Genomic DNA, 22,291 nt, shown 5'->3' on the forward strand with positions numbered 1-22,291 from the left:
ATTAGTTCCAAACCAGAGCCACAAACCTTTTAATATTTTTTTCCCACTTCTGTGTATGTTGGACAATTTTGTGGATTTCATTTACAAAAGGCCATTACTCAAGGCGCATTTTGTGACTTAGATAAACTTAATTCCAATAAGAGCACCAGATTAAAGACTTAGTTATTTCTAATGGAAAGATTTTCTCAGATCACACAGGCTTTATCTCTGTGAAAGTGGAGATCGTGCTAAATATATCTGACAAAGAATTACATCCGAGAAACCCAAGTTACAAGTGACGTCTTGGCTATGTTCGTATACAGTATGCTTTTCGAAGATATTCATTTTCTAACTGATCATATAATTGAAATAAATGAATCATACTCAGTGAACTGATATTAATCAAATAAGGGTCATTCTTTAAATAATCATGTGGGGAAGGTGTCTGTTAAAAATATTTTAATGTACATAAATACTATCTTACTAAAGATACTTTTTTTTCTTTTTCGTTTTTGTTTAATTGTTGTGGGGGTCTTATTGTTGTTGTGGAGGGGCTGTGGGGTGTCATGTTTTTTTTGTTTTTTTTTTGGGGGGGGGTTTTGTTTGTTTTTTTGTTTGTTTTTTTGTTTTTAAGACGTGTTTTATTGGGGGGTTGGGGGTGTAGGAGTTGGGGAGTTGTTTTTTTGTGTTTGTTGTTTGTTTTGTAGGAGTTGGGTGTTGTTTTTTCTTGGGAGGGGGGGGGGGGAGGGGTCTGTGAGAGTGGATGGGTTCAACATTGCATGGTATTTCTCGTTAAAACTGAAGCTTTCTGATTAAATATCAAGTCTTCACATCTGACATACATACCGATTCCATAGATCAATAATTGTCCTCAAATTAAACAAGCCCCAACCTAACATGTACAAAATCGTATCTAGACACCACTAAATGCTTACTTATTTTCGTGATTATAAACATTCTTTACACAAAGCATGTATCATGCAGATTGTGGCGTGTACCAAATTGTATCATGAAAACACCACGTGACAACCAAGAACATCGGATATACAGCAGTGAATACATATTTCAAGCAGAAATGATCACTTTCAAGCGTAATATGGACCTTAAGTTTATTTTATTGGTATAAGAGCATGTGTATTCAAAAACATTTGTTTTTAAGTATGGCGATACAGAATCCGAAACTAATACGCACGGTACTGGATTCAGCGTAAAGGGTTGAGGACCATGGCTAGCCGTGCTAGGGGGCAGTTGTATCTCTAGAAGTGCCCTTTTTTCTTACACACCCACATATGAGATGATCACTCGTTGTAGATCATTTACGTCTCTAACATACCTTTGAGATCACTTTTGAGATCTGTCATTGGTTGCTCCATGGTGATGACCCAGCCATACCATCCAATGAAATAAGCACGACCGAAATTGTGATGTATAAGTTCACCTGAAACCGACTGCTCTTTTACGCATAAGTTAACTGCAAGCGGAAAGGCCTTAAATAAGTTTTAGTTGGAAAAGACGTTTAAATATATTTTAAACCTGGCTTTTGGGGATATGTAAGAAGAACAATACGCATTCGCTTTCGCTCGTTAGATACGTTTTCCTTTAAACAATTTGTTGTAAGATAAATGGCATCCCGTGTATGTAGTATTCTCTCTGTCTACCAGGAGATGACCTTGTTATTGATCTAATTTTAACTTTGTAGGTTATACACCATGTAGTTAAAACACATTTTAATACTTAGAGGGCACACTAGAGTGTGTTTTAGGTTCTATTTTATATTTAGGCCCGTAGAAGAGAAATGTGAAATAGCGGGGTAATTTCATATAATGCCTACGTTGGACTGGGGCGATCTACTTAATATTGGTCCACGCTCTTCGGTAAAATCTTTGATTCACAGATGTTACTAGGTGCATTTGGGGGTAATTATATATATATATATATATATATATATATATATATATATATATATATATATTAGATTTACATCATTTAAAAGACCCGTAGTGTATAGGTTCAGGGCAGTACCCTGATCAAAATCCGGGGGGGGGGGGGGGGGGGGGGGGCACAACGTTTTATAAAATAAATGAAACGCTATACAAATGAAACCCTGAGATGTGTATGCTACTTTCTGGAGTTAAAAAAAAGTGAGATTCTCGGGGGGGGGGGGGGGGGGGGGGGTGCAGCTCCGGAGGGTACAGCTCTGAGGTTGGTTCGAGCACAAATAGATCATGTCAAGGCTACGACAGCTGTGGTAAAAGGAATATATGAACTACAAAACTACTACGAACTAACCTGGTTCATACAGAGAGATCGTCACTCGGCAAAGTCCGCTGCCGTGACGATGCGGGGCTCTCACCACTCGGTTAAATCCAACATAGACGTCTCGCTCCACCGGCCCGAACTCCGTGGGCTGCCCACTGAGGGTGAACAGAAACTCCGACTCCATGTAATCCCTCTTTCGCCCCTGAATCCACTCCACCCTCTCGTCGCTGATGTCCAGGGACACCTTACTCCCCTTCTTCACGAAGTTGTCCTCAACCTTCATCAGGTTCCCGCCATTGGTGGACGCTTCCATGTATCCTGGTAGGGAGTTTCCGTAAATCCGAAGCTGCCGATTATGGATTTGGGTCTCGGCGTTGTTGCTCGTGGTCCCGTTGTCCCCTCCAAACCCGTCACCAGTGGGCGAGTCTGAAATGTCTAGGGTCCACAGACGCGGGGACTCTCCGTAGTCCAGCAGCAACTTGGCTCCCTTGTAAGGTCCTGAGAAATCCATTCTGATGACGGCCTGCCCGTTGCACAACCGGTCTGGTGTTGTAGTTGGGGTGGACACAAACGATATAAAAGGACTGTATCCCTTCACGATGCCGTACCGTAGGTCTATCTCCACGAAGTTGTTGCTAAATCCATATCCGTATATTTGAATAATACCTGCAATGAATAATGCACATTTTAGATCATACCAATTAGCACACTAAGAATTAATGGTCTCTACTACATTTTTGCAAAAAATATTTAAACTCACCTTTTGACCAAATTAATTACTCTTATCATTAGAGTATGATTTTCTTAACCCTAACCCTAAACCTAACCCATTTTCTTTCTGGGGGAGGCCCCCATACCCCCTGTCGCACATTGTAAATATTCAACTGCATGGCGCCATACTTAAAACTTTCTTTCTGGCAGAAACACTGATATTATAGGTATATTCACCTTTGTTTTACACTCAATAGCCGACGTATATTTTGTGCTGGCGTGTCATTAAACATTCATTCATTCATTCATTTGGTTTTATTTTCTTGATATTAATATGACATTGAATTAAATGCGCACTGAACACCTTTTTGTACGGATACGACTTTAGATATGCTTATGATGATTTTGTCAATTGGATTATGTAACGTAGTAATTAATAAATATAGTACATTCTGATACCTTTGTTACTTTTGCTATTTTGGTGAAAACAAATATTGACAAATAGCTTGGCTCCATTAGTCGTATTTGTCAGATAGACTGTTATGCATTTTTCTGGGTGTTTGGTCGTCTATAGTTGTCCTATAGATCAACGTCACCAATAACTTAATTTGAACACGGAAACCCAAATATCAAGTCATGTACAGATTTAGATGTAAACTGTGGCATTTTAATGGTCTAAAATTAATTTGGGTTGCATACCACCATTAACTTTTGCATACATTCCAATAGAACTGCTATCAGAATTTTTTTTTTTTTTTTTTAAAAGTCTATTACATTTTGCTTCGTAACTTCCATGCAAAACAAATCATTTATTTCATTTCATCTTATTTTCGTGCTTTTATCCAATTAAAGTTCAAGCACGATGTCCTGGGTATACACCTCAGCTATCTGGGCTGTCTGTCCAGGACAGTGGGTTAGTTGTTAGTGGTTAGTGAGAAAGAAGAGGGTGTAGTGGTCTTACACCTACGTTAAAACTTACTCTGGGTGGGAGCCGGTACCGGGCTGCGAAACCAGTACCTACCAACCTTATGTCCAATGGCTTAACCACCAACCACCGAGGCCGGTAAAAAAAAAAAATCAACGTAGTGACACGAACCTTTTAAATTGCCCACCTTCATGCTAGAGCTTCGTCTCCTGTTGCTGTTATACAAGTGACAGCATAGCAATTTGCAGTTTTTGTCATTTAGTACTAAAACTGGCAAATAACTTCAAACCAATGGGTTGTGTACAACCCACAGCGACCATTCTACTTGTAATAATCAAAGAATTATTTCAAAGGGTATTTTTAATTTTTTAAATTATTTTTTAATGACGAACTATTTCCTAAACCGGGCTATATTAAGTGTCGTAACAAGTAATCGACACAACAAGTGGAGTGGTGCCTTGAATTTATTAAAAGTGGAATATTAAGCCAAAATAAGTTCAGATGAATGAATGAATGAATGAATGAATGAATGTATGTTTAACGACACCCCAGCACGAAAAATACATCGGCTATTGGGTGTCAAACTATGGTAATGCAAACAAATAAGGTGATGATCAACATCAATATAAAAATTCAAGATTTAAATAAAAACAGTGTAAAGTAATGTACAAGAATACAAATATCACAGATAGATACTGACTTTTACTCAAAATTTCAATTTGTGCTGTATTGGCCATTCTCAAAGAGAATGTTAGAAGATAATACGATAATATGCACAATGGCGTAGCCAGCATGAGGCAGACGTGGTGCTTACCTCGTCGTCTGGAATCCCCCCCCAGATTTATTTTATTTTTCCCATGACACTGATATTTATTTTACAAGTCTGGGTTTGCCTCGGCGGTTTTTTTCCCCTCTAGCTACGCCTCAGATGCATGTCAAGGTAACTTCAAGTTAAGAGGGTAATGTCACGGATTAAAAATAACACTACGATATATCGGTGTGTGTTGACTAACACTGTTTAAATTTGAAACACACTATATCGTCTTGACCTGAACAGAAATTCAACAAACAATTATAAAAAATCAATGACCCAAAAGGCATTCGTATGTATTGTGTTACTTTGAGTTTGAAGCAAGATGCCTACATAATGTACTGCAACATGCAACCGTAAAGCTGCTTTTTTTTTTATAGGAATTTTGACGCTATAATGGTTGTTATACTGCGTAAAGACATAAGTGAACACTGAAGCAGTAACAGCAAATATTGACTGCCGCCAAAACTCATCCATACTGTCAGGATGTTAACCATGTTCCTGACATTTAACCCCATATTAGTGTCATTCAAAGACACATTATTATAGTTTTGTATTTTACAGAGACATCAGGTGTGGGGGCGGGGGGTCTTTTCTCTTTTTTTAAATATATTTTCCAGGGAATATAATTTGACTCCACCACCCCCAACCCCCATAAGTTTCGGTAGCTACAGACTAGACCCCCTCCTCACAAAATTCACCTGGTCACGATTATGCTAATATTGAATTAAATTCGATAGAAAATGTCTTGTATTCCTTTCTTCTTTTTTCCACTATCAATATATATATATATATATATATATATATATATATATATATATATATGTGTGTGTGTGTGTGTGTGTGTGTGTGTGTGTACATATAACATATATATATATATATATATATATATATATATATATATATATAATTTTTGTTAACAAGATCGCCAGCAGCTGTCTATAGAGCAATTTTTACGGCTTGGTTTTGTGTGAAAACTGGGATCGCCATTGTAAACATCGCATTGTAAACAACACCCACGCATTGTGAGATTAAGAAAGACTACTAGTTTTTATCTATGTTGAGTTTATGATTTCTATGTTTACTGGGTTTCTAAATTGTTAAAATATCTTTAAAAAACCGCAACATTGCTATATATACCAAATGACCTTGTGTCTAATTTAGCTAACAAATTATGATTTTGATTCACAAAGCGTTCGGACATACTGGTGTATGTATGGTGTTATTGTTAGTGGCGGGTTAACGTTGTAAAGAGGTTCACTTTGAGCGCTTAAATATTCAACATCTTCTACATATAAATAAGCGATGGCTTGACTAGCAAATTATGATTTTGATTCACATTTAGCGTTCGGTCACACTGGTGTATATATGGTGGTGTTGTTAGTGGCAGGTTAACGTTGTAAAGAGGTACACTTTGAGCTCTTAAATATTTAGCATCTACTAATAAATAAGCGATGGGGTGACTAACAAATTATGATTTTGATTCACAAAGCGTTCGGTCACACTGGTGTATGTATGGTGTTATCGTTAATGGCGGTTTGACGCTGTAAAGAGGTAGGCCTACACTTTGAGCGCTTAAATATTCAACATCTTCTACATATAAATAAGCGATGGTGTGACTAACGTTTCTTGGAATGCCCGTGTTTATAAGCAAAAGAACATTAATACTATTTAACTGCAAGGCGTCGCAACAAACTTCGGAAACTATTCTTGCTTAAAATCAACATCTGAAGAGAAACATTTACTGGTTCTCTTACAGAACACTCGAAATAGTCTCCGCCGGCCGTTAACTGGAAACAAGCGTAATAAAGCCGACTGGATATGGCGTCGTAACAAGGTAATAACGTCGGAATGGTTTGGTCAGGGGAAATGTTTTAGCATACCCTGGACGTGCAGCGTGATTCATGGGCCTCTGTGTGTCAAGGATTGGTGCTCGGAATATTTCCTCACTGTAAACATAAACACGTGCGCGCATGCATACAATATATTATATCGGGTGAGGGCGGGACGCAGCGCTGTGATAAAGCGCTCGACTGATGCGCGGTCGGTCTGAGATCGATCCCCGTCAGTGGGCCCATTTTGGGGCTATTTCTCGTTTCAATCAGTGCATCACGACTGGTCAAAAGAGTTGTTGGTGGTGGGGGATGCTGTGAGGGGAATGTGGCTTTCTTTTGTTTTATTTGTTTGTTTATGTTGTTTTTCCATTAGAGTTTTGTTTGTTTTCTTCTTTGCTTTTGTTCTTTTTTTTTGTTCTTTTTTTTGGGGGGTGGGGGGGGGTAGGTTTTTAGTTGTGTTTTTGTTTTCAGTTTGCCTATGGGGTTTTTTTGTTTTTGTTTTTTAGGGGAAGGTGGCTTTCTTTTCTTTTATTTGTTTGTTTATGTTGGGGGGTTTTTCTTTGAGATGTTTGTTTGGTTGATTTTTTTTTTTTTCAAGGGTGGCGTTTTTTTGTTGGGTTTTTGTTTTCTGTTTGCCTGGGGTGGGTGGGGTGGGAGCAGTGCTTTGTTGTTTTTATTTTTTTTTTTTTTTTTTTTTTTTTTTTTTTTTTTTTTTTTTTTTGGGGGTGTGTGTGATTTTTTGTTGTTTTGTTTGTTTGGGTTTTTTCTCTTTTAATCTCCTCATTACCACTTACTGTACGTCTCATTATCCTTTAATGTGAATTACTTTCAGTCTTGTCTACCATCACTGTTCTTTATAAGAAGGTTTACTGACATACTAAGATTGAAATAAGCCATTGTGTCATCTTTATAATGTAAGTAGTAAACTGTTTTGAAAGGATCCAGGATGATGGCTCCAACACAATGAGTTTTCAGGAATGCTGTTGAATTTATTAACGTTATCAATAGAATTTTATTTTGTTAGCCTGTAATTTTATTATTCTGTAAGTTTACTTCTTGCGTAACTGTTGTCCAAAGTAATCTACAGTACTATATACTTTTTGTGATATGTGTTACTTTTTTTTATCTCTGCATAAACGACGCACTCAACACATTTTATTTACGGTTATATGGCGTCAGACATATGGTTAAGGACCACACAGATATTGAGAGAGGAAACCCGCTGTCGCCACTTCATGGGCTACTCTTTCCGATTAGCAGTGCTCAAGGGATGTTTCAGATGCACCATCCCACATACAGGGTAATACATACCACGGCCTTTGATATGCCAGTCGTGGTGCACTGGCTGGAACGAGAAATAGCCGACGGGGATCGATCCCAGACCGACCGCGCATCGAGCGATCGCTTTACTACTGGGCTACGCCCCGCCCTCTGCACATAACATACCAACTGGAAATACGTTTTTCAAAAGTGTTTGGTTTAACGACACCACTAGAGAACATTGATTTATTAATCATATCGGCTATTGGATGTCAACTATTTGGTATTTCGGTTAGCAGCAAGGGGTCTTTTATATGCACTTTTCCACAGGGCAGCACATATCACGACCTTTGATATATCAGTCGTGGGGCTGAAGAGATGTAAGTTCGCTATAACGAAATATCCTTTCTTCCTACGAAGTTTTTTATACGCCCGTCTTTGACGGATCGTATTATGGTATGGCATTGTCCGTCCGTACGTACGTACGTACGTACGTATGTACGTCAGTCAGTTTGTACGGCCGGCCGTACGTACACCTTTTATTTTTGGAGCAACTCTTTCTTATCAGTTCATATAAGATCATCAAACATTGCATGCTGTACAACTTGGGTCACCGCGACCTACTTTTGACTGGCGAATCATGTACTTCATTTGTACTATTATTATTTTTCTTCTTCTAATTTTGGCGCACGTCTGAAGGTCACATCATTCTATAGACATAAGAACAACCAATATCACACTAACAGTAAAGGTACCACACCACCATCCCCTATATCATTACTTTGTATAGCACCTTAATATAATCCGAGTTAAGAAATGAGCGTTTTAAACAAATAAGTGTTCATTGCAAATTAATATAAAATACTAAAATGCCCTTTTAAATCCTATGATACAAGTAGGTCGGCCTATGCAGTAGGCCTATTTAAATACCTCATTGGTTTTGAGGTTATTTGTTATTTTCATTACTAACTGATAACTGCATGTGGCATTCTGCCCATTATATAACAGCTAAATGCTCTGGTATAGGGATGGATAACTCAAATGTTTTTGTTGTTAACCTATATTGATTTTTTTTAACCTATATTGATTTCTTTTTAAATTATATATATATATATATATATATATATATATATATATATATATATATATATATAATTTAAAAATATTTTTTTTTTTTTTTTTTTTTTTTTTTAGCTTGATATTTGCTAAGAGACTGTACTTCCTGAAACAATCACAAAGCCTTGTCGACGGTGTCCTATTTTTCACAGAATATATTCCGACATAGATGTTGTATTAAAATACGTGTATATACACATACATTAACTGTGATGTGCAACCTACAGATCGATGAATATTTTAAGCAAAGAACTAACTGTCAACCACCAGTACCATGTAATGTGTTATAACACTAAGTACCTTGGGTAATAGACCTGATATTTGCAGTGTATGCCCAGGACATCGTACTTGAATTTTAACAGAACTTTTAACAATGGAAATATATATATATACTATTATTGTATATATATAACCTATATATAACAATATAGGTTTTATATATATATATATATATATATATATATATATGATCGAATCTATACGCGGGTGAAACAGATATGTCTGGGGTAAGAACAAAAGAAGAAAAAAGAAGAAATATTTGTCTGATGCACTTTTAAACAAACAAAATATATATATATATATATATATATATATATATATATATATATATATATATATATATATATATATATATATATATATATATATATTGATTGAATACATGCGCGGGTGAAACAGGTGTGTGTTTGGGGTAAGAACAGAAAGAAAAGACAAAAAAGGATGAAATATTTGACTGACTGAACTTTTAAGTACAATATATATATATGATCGAATACAGGTGTGTCCGAGGTAAGAACGTAAAAAAAACAAGAAAGAGAAAAAGAAAGAGAAAAAAAAAAGAAAATGAACGAAATATTTGTTTGACACAATGATTAGACAAATATTTTGGTACGTGTGCTCCTTTTGTGTCTTACGGCACATGTCATGTTCGGAGAAAACAGCCCACACTGGCATGGCGTGGTACGTAAAGCTATGCTGACGAGCTAAAATCCTTCCAGGGTAGACTAGAGCATGCAAACCAACCGACAGTCGTCTTGCGGCCAATGACAGACTGGAGTGTACAGTTGCAGGCAGCACTCGCCGCGGCTCAAAAGAAAAGTGGTTTTTAAGTTCAAGACTGACAATGAATTTGTTCCCTATCACAACACAAATCTGACAATGGATTTGCTGGTGGGTCAAGCTTTGCCAGTGCAAAACCGCAGTGTATTTTATATACGAGAGGGTCTTGTATCCGTTATTAATCAAATGGCTAAAGGTGATGCGTGAACACGCATTTCAAAAATTCCTGCCACCTAAATAAACATTTACATATTTGCATTTTTATACATAGTCGAATCTTCAAATTAAGGGTGTCTTGTATTGTATAACAGTTACACGCACTTGTGACGGGGCATTCCGGCATTCCAGTGCAGCTATCACTTTTACATACAAATGCAAAATGTAAATAATATGTTCTGGAAAAAAACCCATTACTGTCATTGAAAAGGAACCCACAAAACATGTTTATCGTCATTTAATATGAACGAAAAGACCTCGACATTTACCCGGGTCAATTTCGCAATATGCACTATTAAGTCTAAGGATTTATTCGATAAAGATACGATGACATGTACTCTTGTAGTCGTTACGTACGTTGTTTTTTTCCAAATGATGTAAATGTATGTACAAGATTTTAAAAAAAAACACAAACAAACAAACAAACATACACTTGGTTAAAATATGGTTTTGCTTCAAACATCATTTAGTTGACGCGTCATATCGGGACTAAATAGACGTTATGGCATTAATCCTTAGTCCACAACTAGAATGCCCTTACGTAAAGTATCTCAGGAATTGTGAAATGCAGTCTGTATCTGTCTCTATGCCTCTCTCTCTCTCTCTCTCTCTCTCTCTCTCTCTCTCTCTCTCTCTCTCTCTCTCTGTGTGTCTCTCCTCTTTGATTAATAAACAATGTACTCTAGTGGTGTCGTTAAACAAAACAAATTTTAAACTCTCTCTCTCTCTCTCTCTCTCTCTCTCTCTCTCTCTCTCTCTCTCTCTCTCTCTCTCTCTCTCTCTCTCTCTCTCTCTCTCTCACACACAACCAAGTGTCGAAATAGCCATAATATCATGCTACACACCAAATAACCGGGTGGCTTTTTATAAAATACATGACGGTGCCGTTAATCAAAACAATATTCCTTTCTTTCCCTGTTCATCATACAGATTTGTTCGAAGGTTACACTTACTCCTAATTGCCAGAATTTTACAACACGGCGGTAACAAATCTTTTACGTACCTTGCTCCGGAATAGTAAATTTAAACACACGTTTTCCTTACACCTGTGTACATACGTGCCATTAATAGCAACACAAATGTCAATTCTTAGAATACTTCCAAACAGCTAGTGTACCCCTAATGTGTTCTTTTGATCCTCCCTGTCTGTGTATTTTGACATTGATAGTTTTTAACATCTAATTAACATTTTCCTCTATTTTTAACGAAGACTACTTAAATATATATTAAAAACCGAACGCAACACTAAAAATAGAATTTAAATTAAAATGTGTTATAAAGTTTGAAATTTGTTTTGTTCAACAACATCGGCTATTGGATGTCAAACATTTGATACTTTTAACTCGTAGTAGACTTCGCAGAAAACCCGCTACATTTCTCCATTAGCATCAACAGGGCTTTTATATACACTTTCACAAAGACAGGACAGCACATATTTCAGTCTTTGATATACCATGCAAGGGGCACACTGGTTGCGACGGGGGGAAAAAACCGAGTTAGAGAATTGGTCCACTAAGGTGGTTCGATCCTCAGGTGAGCGTTCTATCGACTGAGCTAGATCCCACACCTGAATGGGTAATAGTGTGTATATAAAGCATCAGCTAAATATGCACCTGATCGGAACTGAAGGAAATGTTTTATTTAACGACGCACTCAACACATTGTATTTACGGTTATATGGCGTCAGACATATTGGTTAAGGACAACACAGATACTGAGAGAGGAAACCCGCTGTCGCCACTTCATGGGCTACTCTTTTTGATCAGCAGAAAGGGATATTTTATATGCACTATCCCACAGACAGGATAGTACATACCACGGTCTTTGTTACACCAGTTGTGGAGCACTGGCTGGAGCGAGAAATAGCCCAATGGGTCCACCGACGGGGATCGATCCTAGACCGACCGTGCATCAAGCGAACGCTTTACCATTGGACTACGTCCCGCCACAATCGGAACTGAATGTTTGTTTTGGGGGGTTTTGCTGTTGTCGGTGGGGGTGGGGGGGGGGGGGGGGGGGGGGTTTTCTTCAGTTTAACGATTTTTGCGCTAAAATTTAGGTTCAAATACACTGTCTTGGGCACACCTCAGCTACCTGGGCCTGTGCTTATAAAACTTAAAGTCTAGACTTTAATAAAGTCCAGACTTTAACGTAATGCTATTTGAATGGCGTTGCCATGACGTTAAAGTCTGGACTTTATTAAAGTGTAGACTTTAAGGTTTATAAGCACGGGGCCAGGGCTGTATTCATGTCTAGGAGAGTGGGTTAATCGTTACGGATAGAGTCAGGGTAGGCCTAGACGTTTTGCACCTCCCCGTCGTGTCGGGATGCGAACCCAGTACCTACGAGCCCAAGTCCGATGGATTGACCGCCACACTGTTTTTATTGTGTTGGACAAATCTACATTAAGTGCTTACAGTACGCATTAGATGTGAAAAAGTAAATATTTCAAGCAGAAAACTAAATTTTAGTCAAGACATACCTTAGAATGTTGTAAGGGGATCATGTAGTTTTTAAAATGTGTGTAAATTAAATAAATCTATAATAAATATAAATGTATATACTGTGTAATAAACAGAACTGGCGTAACATCCTCTAACACCAATGAAAGACCGAATTCGACGATATAATTATGCTATTATCGCTTTTAAATTATCAAGACGTGTTTGCATCTGCATAAACACACTTTTTATCGCCGATCTTCCTGTACTAAATCAAAGACTTCCTTTATTTTCTCAATTTAGTTTGTTTTCTAAACAAACACGCCAGTGGGATGTTAGTGCGATAAAATCTGAGAAATGCTGTGTTTGCTGTAAGGTGAACCTCGTTGGAATTAAGTCGGCAGTCAAACACCGTAAACAACGGAATTGTTCCAAACACCTGTGTTCTTTTGAAGAAATTTCGACGGAATGAAAAATGATCAGACGAGAACTACATGTAAAAGGAATCCATGTCTGTAGTCCTGTAGGATCTTAAGTAATCTTAATCCTACCAGTGGTAGTAGCCCAGTCGGTAGAGCGCTGTCATGGAGTGCTTGGGTCTGATTTCAATTCATTTCAACTTATTTTCGTGCTTATATCCAATTAAGGTTCAAGCACGCTGTTCTGGGCACACACCTCGGCTATCTGGGATGTCTGTCCAAGACAGTGGGTTAGTTGGTTAGTGGTTAGTGAGAGAGAAGAGGGTGTAGTGGTCTTACACCTACCCATTGAGCCTTTAACAACTCGCTCTGGGTTGGAGCAGGTAGCGGGCTGCAAACCCTGTACCAACCAGCCTGTCAAAGGATGACTTAACCACTGCGCCACCGAGGCTGGTCCTTGTGTCTTAAGACTCGTATAGACTGGATGCGGCGTCTGTGTGTGTGTGTGTGTGTGTGTGTGTGTGTGTGTGTGTGTGTGTGTGTGTGTGTGTGTGTGTGTATGTATCTGTGTGTGCATGTCTGTCTGTGTATGTGTGTGTGTGTGTGTATGTGTGTGTATGTATGTGTGTGTGTATGTGTGTGTGTGCGTGTGCGTGTATGTGTGTGTGTGTGTGTGTGTGTGTGTGTTTGTGTGTTTGTGTGTTTGTGTGTGTGTGCGCGCGTTCCGACTGTTGCGTCTGACGCGTCCGTTTCCTGCGTTTTGGGCATATAATATAAACCATAAACGATTATTTTATTACGGCTAGCCGCATGCGCGTTGACGACGACCGCATCGCACGCATTAAGTTTAGACGCTCTCGTTGAAACTAATCGATTTCTTCTTTGTTTTTTAAGCCGGACCGTATCCATGCGCCTTTGGGTTCAAACACCCTCAGCTGTCGTTTTCTCTGATTTTTTTCCAGTTCTAACCAATGTCCTACGACTTGTATATCATAGACCGTGGTATGTGCTGTCCTATTTATGGAAAATTAAAATGATATAAAAACATCCCTTGCTGCTAACTGGAAAACAGTAGTGAGTTTCCTCTGAAGACTACGTATCAGAATTAATAATTAAATGTTTGATATCCAACAGCCGACCGTTAAATAAACAATGTGGTCTAGTGGTGTCGTTAAACAAAACAAGTGACTGGACGTAGCTAAGTGGTAAATGCTCGCCTGATGCACGGTCGCTCTTGGATCTATCCCCGTCATTGGGCTATTTCTCGTCCCAGCCAGTGCACAACGACTGGTATAACAAAGGCCGTGGCATGTGCTATCCTGCCTGTGGGAATGTGCATATAAAACACCCCTTGCTGATAAAGGAAAATTGTAGCACGTTTCGTATTAACACTATATGTTACAAATGACCACATGGTTGACATCTAATAGCCGATGATTAATAAATAAATGTGTTCTAGTGGTGTCGTTAAACAAAAAAGTTAACTGTTTTAATTTACGTTAGTGTAACTTCCGACTTGGACGTAATCCGCGCACCTTTATGAGCAGAAGGCTGTGGTGTACGGAGTAAACCATACAATTATGTTTCTGTAAAGTTCAACTCCTAATTGGCACTTCTAGTCTGGGCTTCTACCAAATGTCAACATTTTTTGCATAGTAGCAACTGTTTTTACACTTTCTTTTCACGTTGTTTTGTTGACACCATTGTGCACGTCTGCTCTTAAAACACTATAGGTTACTCACGGCTACAGGTTACACACCGCCATTCACCTTTTCTTGAATTTCACTTTACTGTCAGAATAAATTCTGAATAAAACGTCATGTCAGAAAATTGTGACATTACTTTTTCATTGTATTGTCAGAATAAATGCTGTACAAAATGTCATCCGAAAACTGCGACATTGTCATTTCATTTTACTGTCAGAACAAATTATCTACAAAACGTCATTAGAAAACTGTGATATTGCCATTTCATTTTACTGTCAGAACAAATTCTCTACAAAACGTCATCAGAAAACTGTGATATTGCCATTTTATTTCAGTCAGAATTTTTTTTCTCTACAAAACGTCATTTAAAAAAACCCTTGTGATATTGCCATTTGTTTAAAGCACAGTTGCTATGTACCTGGAAAATCAATACAGAATGACCCAATACATTATGAGTTACACACCCTTAAGCCATCTGTCTTGGACAGAACTCTGGTGAAGTCAGAGGTTGTGTTCACGACAGGCGTGCTTGAACAGTTATCTACCATAAATTACCCAGATATAATTATGCCACTGCATTATACCACAACAGTTTTAGTGATTACCAAGAAAGTAGTCTAGAGTTACGTGCCCCTATATACTAAAAGTTCAGACACGCCTCTCTCAGGACCTGCCCAGGATTTAGACAACGGTTGATGTTTGAACTTCAGTGGATATGGGCATGTTAAGCAGTTCTCTGGCCTGAACATTGATCCTCTCCCGAGTACGGACCCAACGACTCGACTGGAACTGTATCTGGGAGCGGGACGTAGCCCTGTGGTAAAGCGCACGCCTGATGCGCAGTCCATCTAGGATCGATCCGCGTCGGTTCCAGCCAGTGCACCACAACTGGTATATCAAAAGCCGTGGTATGTGCTATCCTGTCTATGGGATGGTGCATATAAAAGATCCCTTGCTACTAATGAAAAAAATGTAGCGGGTTTCCTTTCTATGACTGTCAAAAATGACAATATGTTTGACATCCAATAGCTGATTATTAATAAATCAATGTGCTCTAGTGGTGTCGTTAAACAAAACAATTTTTAAATTACTGAACAGTATCTGGAACAGGAGGAGCTAAAGATAAGGTGAAAGATACCAAAACTTTAAAGTATCACAAAAAAATGTATATTTATAAGTTGATCTAAAACACTCTTGCTGCTATTTTGAAGGAGTATATGTGCAACATTAATATGTGTGTCTGTCTGTCTCTGTGTGTGTGTGTGTGTGTGTGTGTGTGTGTGTGTGTGTGTGTGTATGTGTGTGTGCGCGCGCGCGTGCGTGTGTGCTTCACATCTAACAGCCATCCTTTCTCTCATCCTAATTCTTTAAATAATAAACATTACAGCGAATTTTAGGTGAATACTAATTAAGGATTTAATAGGACTGGAATATTGGTACTAATTTAGTCTAAATATCTGGAGCTACAGACAACGCTAATAATTATAGTTCTCTGCCTAAAGGGTCCCACCCCTAAATCCGCCACAGATACCCATTTCAAAATAAAAATTCCAATTAAACGGAATCGAACACTACTACAATAAATGTCGGTCTTTAATTCAAAATGTCAGTTAACATTATGTATGGGTTGGTGTTGATTTATTGCATGGTTACTTGGTTGGTTGGTTGTTGGTTGGTTGGCTGTTGTTTTTGGTGTTGGTGGTAGTTGGCTGTTGTTGTTATTGGTAGTGATAGTGGTGGTGGTTGGTTGTCTGTTGCTGTTGCTGCTTCTGTTGTTGTTACAGAAAAAATTTAAAGCATTTCGCTTTCTTACAAATAATACATAAATCATTAAGGTTAGAGGAGGAGGAAGAGGAAATGTTTTATTTAACGACGCACTCAACACATTTTATTTACGGTTATATGGCGTCGGACATATGGTTAAGGACCACACAGATATGGAGAGGGGAAATCCGCTGTCGCCACTTCATGGGCATATTAAGGTTAGAAGACTGGCAACTTATTCGAACATTTGGTTGCATGTGCTTAATTAACAGTTTCTAAACTAGCATTGTCACAAATCGTAAATTTCCAACAAATACGGCAGCAGATGGGAAACCCGAGGCTATGACAACGAGGCCGATAATTACAGGCCCGTGTTTGTCTTTCCAACACTACAGCATCCCATTAGTAACTCAGGGCGGGTCAAGAAATTATCACATGGGGTGCGAAGCTTCTTCTTCTTTCTTCTTTTTTGCGTAACCTCTATCAATCACAGATACATCATTCATAACATAATAATTTGAGCAGTGGTGTATTTAGGGTCCATTGCTTCTCTCCCTCTCTGGCGAAGAATGCACCCTGCCGAATTCGTTTCTCGTTCATAGTTGGCACCAGGATCGCACTAAGGTTAAGTACAAAGTTCCGCCACTTCGTTTCAAGAAATCGTGTTTGGTGTTTACCTTCCTCCAACCCCCTCCCTCCGCCCCGTGTGATCATCTGTGGAATAGCCCTAAGCAACCCATTATTAACTCGGCGTCTTGATTTACGCCGCCACGCTCATGGGGTCTTTGATTTGACAGAAACATAACATTTTACAGCAATGCGATAATTGACTCGAATGCTTCACGAGCTGGCGTATGGCGAAAGGAAAACTTTTTACGATGGCCACTCGAGTCGTAAATAATGCACGCGGGATCTTCTTACGGCAGTTGCTTGCCCGATATCATGGGGTCTTCGCTCCAATTACACCTCGGATGGGTTTTTACAAGATTTCCCTTCTGTCAGTGTCTTATCTCGTGCCCGACACGGGTTTTACGGGCGCATTAAAACAGATTCTGCCGTAATAACGCGAACTGGAAGCCTTGAAGGGAGTCATTTTACTCCTGAGAGGTAAAGTGCTGATGGTAATCCCAAGGAAAACAGCCATGAGATACTTGATCAGTTTACCTTGTTTTCTGACTGACATTTTCTTTGTTGCGGCAAATCTTCATGCGCTATCGGACAACACGCCACAACAATTGTTTCCCGAGCGCGCGAATCCAAAGGCTATCGTCTGCTGCTTTGATTTGATATACGAGTAGTGTTGCAGTTTTACTCTCTCAGCGGAGATCATGATGGGATGAACATTTACTGAATTACATTGCCAGAAAGTGCTGAAGTATAAACCGAACTACAAAGCCCCGTACAAAAGCAGTGCATGATACTTGGTCTTTAAACGAAGTGTCGGCGTTCTTCCATTTTAATAGTGTAGTAGGCTGGCGTATTTAGTTTTAGGTCCCAAGTTTATGATCATACATTAGAAGGGATGAGGAAGTAGTGATACAAAACAATGTGATATTTTTTATTCCACTACCTTTACAGATCTATACATGCACCTCACAAATTCCAATTACAAATTTAATACACAGCCAACGATGATGATGATGTTGACGATGATGATATTCCGTTTAGAGTTTAAATATTTTCAATAAAAACATTTATTAACAGTACCTCAATTTGTGGCATAAAATTTATTTTTTAAATATACATTATAATTTTTCTTTCTTTCTTTTTTTTTTCTTTTTTTCTTTTGTATGTGTGAATGTTATTGTTTGGGGGGTATTTTTCCTGCTTTTTTCTTCTTTTTTTTAGTTTGGGTGGGTATTTTTTACAGGGGTGTATTTGTTTGTTTGCTTGTTGTTTTTTAAATTCTTTGCTTTGTTTTGTTATTTAAGACAAAATTGCCTATGGATATATATATATATATATGCGTGTATTTATAAAATATTAAATATAACAGGAAACAACTTACCGAAAGATGTCAAACATATTCCCCAGATTGTAAACTTATCCATTATCTTCAAGTTCACTTCCATGAGCACGTAAAACCACTTTCCTAGTTATATCCAAGTGTTCATTGAAGCACTTGCCACGCGAATCATCGTGCCTTTCCATTCATCTCTTGTCGTTAGGTATTCTCCGATGAAAAACATCCGACCATTCAATCGCAGGAACAATCACAATGAAACCCGAATTCCCCGTGTTCATGAAAAACTCCATGTTTCTTGCGTATATTTATTTTATTATTATTAATTTCTTAATCACACCAAAACAATGTTTGATATATATACACATTCAACTTCATTGTTGAATGACGTATTATTTTACCTTTCTGATATCTTTTTTCTCTCTTTCTTTCGTTTTTTCTTTCTTTTTCTTTTTCTTTCTTTTTTGTTTTCTTTTTCTTTTTTTCTTCTTTTTTTTTCTTTTTTTTATCCTTCGGTATTGGTCATTGTAACGAGTCAGTGAAGCACACGTGGCTAGCGCCAGAAGGTGTGGGAAGACGAAATAGCCCTATGAGGAATTACAAACACGTGGTGGGGCAGATAGGTGGTTTTGTTAAAAAAAAAAAAAAAAAAATCACACTCGTCTCTCGTCGGGGGTCAGCCTTAACAGACGCGATCAACTTCAAAAGATGATTTAACACTTTAAAATGTGCTAATCGATTATTGAATCGGGTCTCGGCCCAATGGGCACCACACCACCGTAGATTTGTTCTCGAGAGAAGACATTAAGTCCGTGGGTTTGTAATTTCAACTCGGGGTTCTCCACAGTTTCGCCAAGACAGCACCGTAAGAATTCACGGCCTTCGGAAGAGTCCGAGCCTGTGTCACCAGAGCTTCTCTACCAGGGACAATGGTATATGTGAGAAGCAGCTTCAAAGGAAAGGACACAAACAAGTGTACCTTCAGAACTGCGCAGAATTCTGTGAGTCGCATAGGGATGGAATGTTTAACGTACAGGTAGCTTTCCAGAACGCGGTACACTCGTCCGTGTGTGTGTGAACATCCTTTGATTAATACAACAAAGATTATCGGTAGTAGTTTTCCACGTAGAAATTTTAACACAGGCTGTTTCGTGATCAGTCGAATTTTTGCTTTCTTCGTTATTGTGTTTTCGAGGTGTTTTTTTGTTTTGTTCTTATTTGTTGGGGTGTTTTTTTAATATTATTTATTTTATTATTATTTTTTAATATTTTTATTTTTTTATTTTATTTTTTTATTTTATTTTATTTTATTTATTTTATTTATTTTATTTTATTTTGTATTTTTTTTTATTTATTTTATTTATTTTATTTATCTATTTATATCTTTCCTTAAAAAGTTTGTATATAAAAAAAAAAAAAAATCTTGGTGAAAAAAAATATAATAAAATTATAAACTATAAAAGTCAAAACAATTTTGTTTTTATTTTCTGTATTTTCATATTACTTAATGTAATATCTACAATTTACAACATCGTTCCTTTTGTTGTTTATAATTACCTATTTCGATTAACATCCTGAATATTGCTTAATATTTTGAAACTTGGAATTGTCTATTACACCATTTTAATGTTTTGTTCCTATTTAAAAAAAGAAAATACTACAATTTCCATTATTCCGGTACATAGATCTCTATAGCTATTCACAATTCAGCCACCACGTTCGCATTAGTATATCATGGATGTTATGATCCATCCTTGAAACATTCGAATTTAAAATCCTGGGTTCACATATTTATAATGTGTAGTGCACTCAATTCACATATCCGTTGTATTCTTGTAGATTTTATATAAACAGACTTGAACATATGACATCTCCTTGCAGCAATAATCGCTGAATGATTCGAGTTGTAACACGCGAGTACACACGACTTAATGAACGAAACGAAGAATATGAAATGTGATCACACACAAACACTCGCGACCCCTCGATGAGTGAGAAACTTCACTTTAAAATCCCAGCTGGACGATCCGTTGTTTAGGGCCGCTGTTGTCGACCTGTAAATGAATGCCCTGTCCTTGGGATTCCCCGTTAACGCCGACGAATTCACAGATCAATATCGGTTAACACCCTCGTCCCTCCCCCTCCCCCCTCCTCTCACCCCGCCCTCCTCCGTTCGCTGGTACAACTTGCTCCATACTGGGCACCTGCTGTGAAGTTTCCCGCGTTCTGTGATATTTTTATTTTATTTCATTTCATTAGGTTGGGGATAACAGTATTTTTGTTGGGTTTTTTTTTTTTTTTTTTTTGTTGGGTTTTTTTTTTTTTTCTCTCTCTGTGACCGGGCCAGTGGAGTCGAATGGTTAAGACTGGGTTCATTGCAGGCATACATTTCCAACTTTGTTTTTATTGCCAGTGTAACAATGTTTCTTTCAGTTAGAATACCGTAAACACTTTATTACAAGCCGGGGGCCTTTTTTTCTTCTTCTCCAGATGCATGATTGATTCGGGTAGAATACAGAACCAGGCTACTTTTTGTTTTGTTTTGTTTTGTTGGGGTTTTTTTTTATTGTTTGGTTGGTCTTGGGTTTTTTTTTTTTGGTTTTTTATTGTTTTATGTTGTTGTTTTTTGTTGTTGTTTTGTTTGTTTGTTTGTTGGATTTTTTGGGGAATGGGAGGGTATTTTTGGTGTGTGTGTAGGGGGGGGGGGTTGTTTGGGGGGGTTGTTGTTGTTGTTTTTTCGGGGGTTTTTTGGGGGGGTTGTTGCTTTTGTTAGGTGTTTTTGTGTGGGTTTTTTTTTTGGGGGGGGGGGGGGGGGATCTATAAAGATAGTACACAAGGGTTGAACTAAATAATTCTCATTACGGGTATAACACGTCACCGTAAAAGAGGGGATATTTCATATAGGTAGTTCAAATTTAAGACTTCTGTTCGAGATACTTTTCTTCTTCTTGTTCTTTCCCACGATGCATGGTTTACCCGGGTACTATTCAAGACCGGCCTGTGGTCGAGTATATACGGTAGAAAGACGTGTCAGTCGGTCACGTTTTTTTATCGTCCGCGTTTTTGGGCGTGGTGGGTAGATGCAGAAACGGGTGTGTTGGGGTTAAAGTCTTAATTGCATTTTACTCAAATACATTTTGTGACATAACTCATGTATATAAGCCCCATGTAGGGCGTCCTTGTAAAGTCTTATTTGAGGGGAGGGAGTAAGACGCATGCAGGATTTTGTAAGACGGACAGAGACATTGGGAGGAGGCGTGTTTGTATTGATATATGATTAAAGGAAAAAGATAATAGGATGTACGTTGTATCCGAACAGAATAGCACATACCACGGTCTTTTAAATACCAGACCAGGTGCACTGGCTGAGACGGGGGTAAAGTGATGAGACATTAATACATTCATAAGTATCAGCATTCACAAATAACTTGAGGAATGGGCTATCCATTGACGCATGGGCGTCGATCGGTGGGGGACAAGGGGACACGTCCCCCTCACTTTTCAACGCCGGGGAACAATTATATAAATGTCTCCCCCCCCCCCCCCCCCCCCCCCCCCACCCCCCCCCCCCCCCCCCCCCCCCCCCCCCCCCCCCCCCCCACACACACACTTTTTCGTTTAGCAAAAGCAACAACACTACCAACACCAATAACAACAAAAAACACACAAAAATCCTACACAAAAAAAGAAGCGACACGACGTACTGTTGATGGTCGGTTTTAAAACAGACAACTATTTTGTTAAAATGTCAGACATCAACGTGTTGATTTGCAGTTTGAATTTGTTTTCTTGAATCTAACGTTTAACCACTAATGTGTAGCTGTATG

At 38.3% G+C, this 22,291-nt stretch overlaps 1 protein-coding gene across 1 annotated transcript in view; it reads right to left on the reverse strand.

Annotated features, from left to right (window-relative positions):
• The window catches only part of LOC121381571 (signal peptide, CUB and EGF-like domain-containing protein 1), a 96,533-nt gene extending 76,762 nt beyond the window's left edge, over window positions 1-19,771 (reverse strand). The window contains exons 1-2 of the mRNA XM_041510902.1: window positions 18,510-19,771; window positions 2,269-2,904 (exon numbers count right to left, since the gene is read on the reverse strand). Coding sequence (XP_041366836.1) covers window positions 2,269-2,904; window positions 18,510-18,573 — 700 coding nt within the window. The 5' untranslated portion in view covers window positions 18,574-19,771. The remainder of the gene's footprint in view (window positions 1-2,268; window positions 2,905-18,509) is intronic.
• Between the last annotated feature and the right edge of the window lie 2,520 nt (window positions 19,772-22,291).

The sequence above is a fragment of the Gigantopelta aegis genome, chromosome 9 (genome assembly GCF_016097555.1).
Source record: "Gigantopelta aegis isolate Gae_Host chromosome 9, Gae_host_genome, whole genome shotgun sequence".
In the NCBI taxonomy this organism is placed as follows: domain Eukaryota; kingdom Metazoa; phylum Mollusca; class Gastropoda; order Neomphalida; family Peltospiridae; genus Gigantopelta; species Gigantopelta aegis.